The 6,617-nt window shown below is 48.2% G+C and overlaps 1 protein-coding gene across 1 annotated transcript in view; it reads left to right on the plus strand.

Moving 5' to 3' along the window:
* Positions 1-6,178, plus strand: part of YIPF5 (Yip1 domain family member 5) — a 12,367-nt gene extending 6,189 nt beyond the window's left edge. The window contains exons 2-6 of the mRNA XM_057383447.1: positions 97-209; positions 1,366-1,538; positions 2,402-2,547; positions 4,138-4,319; positions 5,115-6,178. Of these exons, the coding sequence (XP_057239430.1) occupies positions 109-209; positions 1,366-1,538; positions 2,402-2,547; positions 4,138-4,319; positions 5,115-5,277 (765 nt within the window). The 5' untranslated portion in view covers positions 97-108 and the 3' untranslated portion in view covers positions 5,278-6,178. The remainder of the gene's footprint in view (positions 1-96; positions 210-1,365; positions 1,539-2,401; positions 2,548-4,137; positions 4,320-5,114) is intronic.
* Positions 6,179-6,617: the final 439 nt, after the last annotated feature.

Genomic DNA, 6,617 nt, shown 5'->3' on the forward strand with positions numbered 1-6,617 from the left:
AGCATGGCCCGCCGGAGGTTGCGGGGCCGAGCGGCGGGAGGGGGCAGCGGGCAGAGCCGCGCGGGGCCGGTTCGGGAGCCGCCTCGCTGTTCTCTTGCAGAGGAGGCGATGTCCGGGTTCGACGGCTTCAACACCGAGTTCTTCCAGACCAGTTACAGCATCGAGGACCAGGCGCAGCCCTACGGCTACAGCGGGCGGCAGTACAGCAAGTAACTCGTGTGCCCTGCAGGGCCCCACGGCATCCCGGGGGCTGCGCTTGGGGGGACCCCAAATCTGAGCGCGTTCCACCCCTGCCAGGGCAGGGACACGTTCCACTGTCCCAGGGTTCTCCAAACCCTGTCCAGCCTGGCCTTGGGCACTGCCAGGGATCCAGGGGCAGCCACAGCTGCTCTGGGCACCCTGTGCCAGGGCCTGCCACCCTCACAGGGAACAATTCCTGCCCAATATCCCATCTATCCCTGTCCTCTGGCAGTGTGACCCCATTCCCCTTGTCCTGTCCCTCCATCCCTTGTCCAAAGTTCCTCTCCAGCTCTCTTATAGGCTTCCTTCTGGGACAGTCTGTGTATCCAGGAAAGGTTTGGCACTTGAGCAGCTGCTGGTTTCTGGAAATGAATCCCTGTTGCTGTTTGATGGACAGCTTAACACACTGTCTGTAAATGGAGATACGAAGGAATTTTGTGTTGAATCCTCTGCCTGGTAGATTTAGAGCAAGTATTAGAGGATTGAAGGACAAATTACGTGAAAAATCTGAATTATATGAGTGATCTGCATGTCCTTGGGAGAGGAAATACTGTTCTTCTGCAGCTCCATCTGCAGTCACTCGCTTGGGGACTGGAAATGAGGGTCACCTCACTGAGCCTGCAATGTCCTGGTGACTCCCAGGCTGCAGCAGGGAGATGTGCTGGGTGTTCCTGGGGACCCTGGCAGCTCTGTGTGAGCATCCAGCCTCAGGCTGAGGGTTCTGGTCCTTCTGTGTGGTCCCTGGGATGGATGGAGCAGGTCAGTGCCATTTGTGACCTTACAGGATCTGGGGGCTGTGCTGAGGCTGAGCTCAGCTAACACGAGGAGTTCTGCATTTTCCTTCTTTGTATTTCCATAGTTAAAGATTTTGGAGMTGTTTATGGRAAWCTCTGTGGTTARACTTGGGAAGGATTAGTGGCAAGARTRCCTGAAGAGTTTGTTTAGGGCAGAGGGTGGCTTTGATTGGGTTTTTATGTAGAGGACCCGAGTATGGACTGTGTAAAGGGACTTTAGAGACAGAAGGAAGGCTTTGCTGTTATGCATTGACTGGAAGGAGCTTTGCCTTACAGGAGGTGTTTGAGCAGCAGTTTGGGGTGTGCCCTAACGTGGGGTTGTGCTTTGCAGGCACTATGGAGGCTACGAGTACCCACAGCAGGGCGGCTTTGTCCCTCCTGACATGATGCAGCAGCAGCAGCCCTACACGGGGCAGATCTACCAGCCAACACAGAGCTACACTCCAGCCTCAGCACAGTCTTTTTATGGAAGCAATTTTGAGGATGAGCCTCCGCTATTAGAAGGTATAACTCTGCTATGGCCTAAATCCAAAACTCTTCCTACTTTGGGGATAAGTTGGTAGCAGTGTGTGGATTCCCTGCTGCTGGGAGTGCTCAGTGCATTTGAAATTCTCATTGAGTTTTTTTTGAACCTGTATTTTGGGCATGTGGAATTCCTGTTCTTGTGTGAACTTCTGCAGTTGGAAATSTGTGCTTTATTGCTTCACACCAGCTGCTCTGTGGCAGATGAAATCAATTAACTGGGAGATCTGACTTGGTGACAAAACACTTAATATTCCTCTYGTTGCAAATAAAAACTGCCCACTAGGTAAAATAAATGGCTGCAAGTCCTTTGAGCTGATTCTTGGTTAGAACAGGAACGTTTCATTGCTAACAAGGAATGCTAAACACTGCAGAAATGCCTGTGTGGAATACAGCCTGTGCAGCCAGGCTGGATATGCAGCTACAGTCTGGCTTGCTGGGGTCAGCTTCCTTCTTATTTCTGGGTTTTTTCAGTTCTAAACACTTCACTGGTACTGGGTGGAAACAGGCATCTGTCACACCTGTCACCTGGTTTGATACCTTCCACCCTCTGGGCTTTTTCAGTTGTTCAAACTAGTATTTTATTTACATAAATAAAACAGGATCAAGGAACTGGGCTGAAGGGACCTCTGAACACAGAGATCTTTGCTTGGGGTCTTATCTGGGCATTCCCAGCACTCGAGCCCTGGAATGTGTGGAGGCAGCAGGAGGAAAGAGGGGATGGCTCAATTCTCTGGTGTCTGTCATGGACCTGGAGTAGACACAAAAGTGGAGAAGACAAAGAGTGAAGCGAGTGGAGCAGCCAGGAAGGGAGGAAATGAAATGCATGTTCTGTTCCCTTGCAGAATTGGGGATCAATTTCGACCACATCTGGCAGAAAACACTAACGGTGCTGCACCCCCTGAAGGTGGCYGATGGCAGCATCATGAACGAGACGGACCTGGCTGGGCCCATGGTGTTCTGCCTGGCCTTTGGAGCCACCCTGCTGCTGGTGAGACCCTGCACAGGCACTGCTGGGCAGGGACCTGCTGGGAAACGCTGGGAGAGGGGCTGCATTGCCTGCAGGGTTATTGCAAGGGCCAGCTTGGCATGGAGGCCAAGAAAGAACATCCTTTCTATAGTGTGTCCTGAGCTGGAAGGGACCCCCAAGGAGCATCAGAGTCCAACTGCTCACCCTGCACAGGACAAATATTTGTGTGTGAATGGAAGGAGCACTGGGGCTCCTCACATTGATCAGGTGTGAATTCCAGTGCCAGCTCCCTCTGGAGCAGATCTGCTTTCACATTGTTTGTATTCCTTAATGGGTCAAGCACTGCTGAAGCCTGCTCTGATTTTTTCTCGTTGAGCTTAATTGGAATAAGATTGGGCTTTAATGACTCATGAGTATCAATGATGARCTGACAGCAAACAGTGTTCCTTGGCATTGAAAGCTTCAAGGTTTTTAATCTGTTTTAGCTTTAGACGCTTCAGGCACTGCTTTTAATTTCTGCCTAAAATTTCACGTGTCTGTGACAGTTAAAACACACTTTGGCACCAAGGGGACTTCAAGCCTGCTTTAATAAGTAACTTTTATTTATGGAAACTAGGCCAGTCAAATTAATGAACATGTTTCTAATAGATATATGTGAATTTTCTTTCCCTAAGAGTGTATTTCTCTTGTGTGCTTTTAAAAAAAAAATACATGGACTGTAGTGAAAGGAAGTGGGCTGAGCCTGGCCCAAAGGTCAGGCACAATTGTTTTCCTTGGTGCTTGGGGAAGGGGAGAGCTGGCTCTGAGTACATTCAGTTTGGAGATTCTTGGAGAGGGGACACCCTGGAAGCTGTTCACCCCCAAGTTCACACCCAGTGCTTGGCAGCTCAGCTTCAGCTGTTCCTGGGATTATTTTATAATTTGCTTTGTGCCAGAACTTCACGCAGTCTGCCACAAATTAAAGGGCTTCAGCTCTGGGTTTGTGCAGAAGTTCCTGAATTACAGTTTTGTTATCTTTACACACCAGTTCTATAAAGATGATTATTTCAAGTAATCAATCAGCATTAGAGGTTTTTGATTAAACCCCATACAGTTCACAGGCTGAGATCAGAGAATATCAGTGAGATCAATGAGATCATTAAGATTCATAGAAACAGGAGAAATTCCAGGCCCCTGCAGTGTGAGGTCCCCTGGGGCTCCAGTGGGGGAAGTGTTCCCTGTGGGATGAGTGAGGGAGCTGGGGCTGGGGGACAATGTCTGTGAGCACCCTGCAGTGTCCCAGGGTGGGTGTGGGGGCTACCAGGGTGAGTGGGGTGCTCCCTGTGGTGGGTAAGGGTGCACCCAGGCAGAGTGGGGTGCTCCCAGGCTGTCTAGGGGTGCTCCCTGTGCTGTCAGGGGTGCTCCCATCTGTCTGGGGGTGCTCCAGGCTGTTTGGGGGTGCTCCAGGCTGTTTGGGGGTGCTCCCTGTACTGTCTGGGGGTGCTCCCTGTGCTGAGTGGGGTGTTCCAGGCTGGCTGGGGATGCTCCCAGGCTGTTTGAGGTGCTCCCATCTGTCTGGGGGTGCTCCCTGTGCTGCTCCCATGCTGACCCCATCCCTGTGCTCACCTGCAGGCTGGCAAAATCCAGTTTGGTTACGTGTACGGGATCAGTGCAATCGGCTGCCTGGGCATGTTCTGCCTCCTGAACCTGATGAGCATGACCGGGGTGTCCTTTGGCTGCGTGGCCAGCGTGCTGGGCTACTGCCTGCTGCCCATGATCCTGCTCTCCTCCTTCGCCATCGTCTTCTCGCTGCAGTGAGTGCTCATGGCATGTGTGAGGGGATCCTCCTCACCTGGGCAGGGAATTTGCACCTCCAGTGCTGAAGCTGTGTGTAATTTGAATATGACAAGGATCTTTAGTGCAAGAATTAATTTTCAATGGTTTCAGGTATTTACTGGGGGAAGGGGGGGTGAGCATTGGCTTTACCTCTAAGTCAATTAACACATTTTGAATACGTAGACTCCTGGAGCAATCTCAGGTTTGTTTTCAGCCAGCTCTGGATCTGGCAGGTCTCAGTACCTATAAAGTCTAAAAGTAATTATTACTGAAGATGCAAATTAGAATTTTACAAATCCAAGAAAATGAGAATGGTTCCTTTTGGCTCTGTGAGATTAGGAGCTGAAAAGAAACAGCTTGGCACAGTTCTTTTACTCACTGCTTTGACATTTCATATGCACAGAATTAATTTTGAGGGGGCTTTCTACTGTCATAATCGACAAAAATTGTTCTAAAATTTTAGAATCCCAGACTGGTTTGTGTTGGAAAAGCWCATCCAMTCCCACCCYTGCCATGGGACACCTTCCCCTATCCCAGGYTGCTCCAARCACTGTCCAGCCTGGCCTCAGRCACTGCCAGGGSTGGGGCAGCCACAGCTTCTCTGGGCAGCCCGTGCYAGTGCTTTCCYAGTGCTTTTGCTGGGAATATTTCATTTATTGCCAAATGCTGGAATTCATCCCAGAACCCGCACAAGGTGTTGGATGAGTCCAGCTGTGACTCTACACACGGTACACACACRGCTCACAGGAATTCTCTTCTTTCTGCCTTTGCAGGGGGATGATGGGGATTATTCTCACGGCTGGAATTATTGGCTGGTGCAGTTTTTCTGCTTCCAAGATCTTTATCTCTGCCTTAGCCATGGAGGGCCAGCAGCTGCTCGTAGCCTATCCCTGCGCRTTGCTGTACGGAGTCTTCGCCCTCATCTCTGTGTTCTGAACAGACTCTGGGGGACTCCAGGGGGCCAAAAGGAAAATCCCAGCTTGGAACATGGACTTGGACCAGAAACAGCTGCAAACAACTGTCTCGTGTTGCTATCATGAAACTTAGACCTGTTTGAATCACCTGGAACAATGGAAAATGTCTCGTGTTCACTTTTTTAGGACTTTGAATACTGTTTTCAATGACCTGGGGAGTCCAGAGCTTTAATACGTGTTCATGCTTATCAAGTTCCTGTGATTTCTTTCCCATTCCTAGATCTTTAGAAAAAAAGTAACTTTTGGTTGTTTATTTGAGGTTGTGATTTTTGTTCATTTTGTTTGGTTTTGTAGGGGAGGGCAAAAGGTTGCAGTTTTAAATTCRTAGATTTTTATCCACAGTTAAAGGATAAAACTGTTTTTATAAACAGTTAAAAGAGCTGCCGTGGATTTGGGGGACTCTGGATAAATCTGCAGRAATGAGGAATCTGTTTCCTGACCCCTCTCACCAAAAATGCACAAAAATGAACAAAATTAGAGTATTTCCTGTATCTTAACCAATATCCTCCTGAGCTCTTCAGTCTCAATTATYTGTTCATTTGCTGTGAGAGTATTTCAGGATTTAAGATACTTAAATTATGAAGTAGCAAACAGACGCTTAAAAGTGAAAGGGACCTGTAATTTTGTCACACTTGAAACATGACCACATTGGGTGTCTGTAGCTTTATGTTAACTGGGGTTTCTGAAGGACTTCGACAGAGGTTCTTTCCCTCATGGTGCACATTCTGCTGGATGAAGAGGAATCTCTCTCGCAGTACTTCCAAGGAAAACACCATTTGGAAAACGTTATGCTTGTCAGTATTGTAGTTACTGTAAAATAATTTAAGGCATATTGATTAAATTTTTCCTTAAATTTTGAAAAAGGTGTTTGGTTTTCTTGATCTTTCAGTTTCAATGTTGAGTTACAAAAGTAGAAACTTCCATRTTGAGGCAAAATCACATTTAAAATTGAATTTATTGGGTAGAATTGGTGTTTGCTTCAGTCCTGTATATTTAGTGAGAAGTATAACCTGTTTTGGGGTGTTAATTACAGGAGTTCTTACAAGTGTGGCAGCAGAAGTGTTTGTCCTCTGGGACAGTGGCACCCSCAAACACACAAAAACCTGCAATTGCCTTCCAGAAGTGAGTTCAAGAGCCCAGAGAATTTTCTCCTTTGCTGTGTTAATGCAAATTACCATCCTGAGTGGAAGTGGTGAGTGGATTTTACTGAGCAAAAGGCTTTACCCTGTAGTTGTGTCTGGGATACCCTGGGCACCACGTTCTCCCTCTCTTTTTATGGTGCTCAGCTTAAGCACTCAAAGA

The sequence above is a fragment of the Malurus melanocephalus genome, unplaced genomic scaffold, assembly GCF_030028575.1.
Source record: "Malurus melanocephalus ecotype Western Australia unplaced genomic scaffold, MMel_1.1 scaffold_633, whole genome shotgun sequence".
NCBI lineage: Eukaryota > Metazoa > Chordata > Aves > Passeriformes > Maluridae > Malurus > Malurus melanocephalus.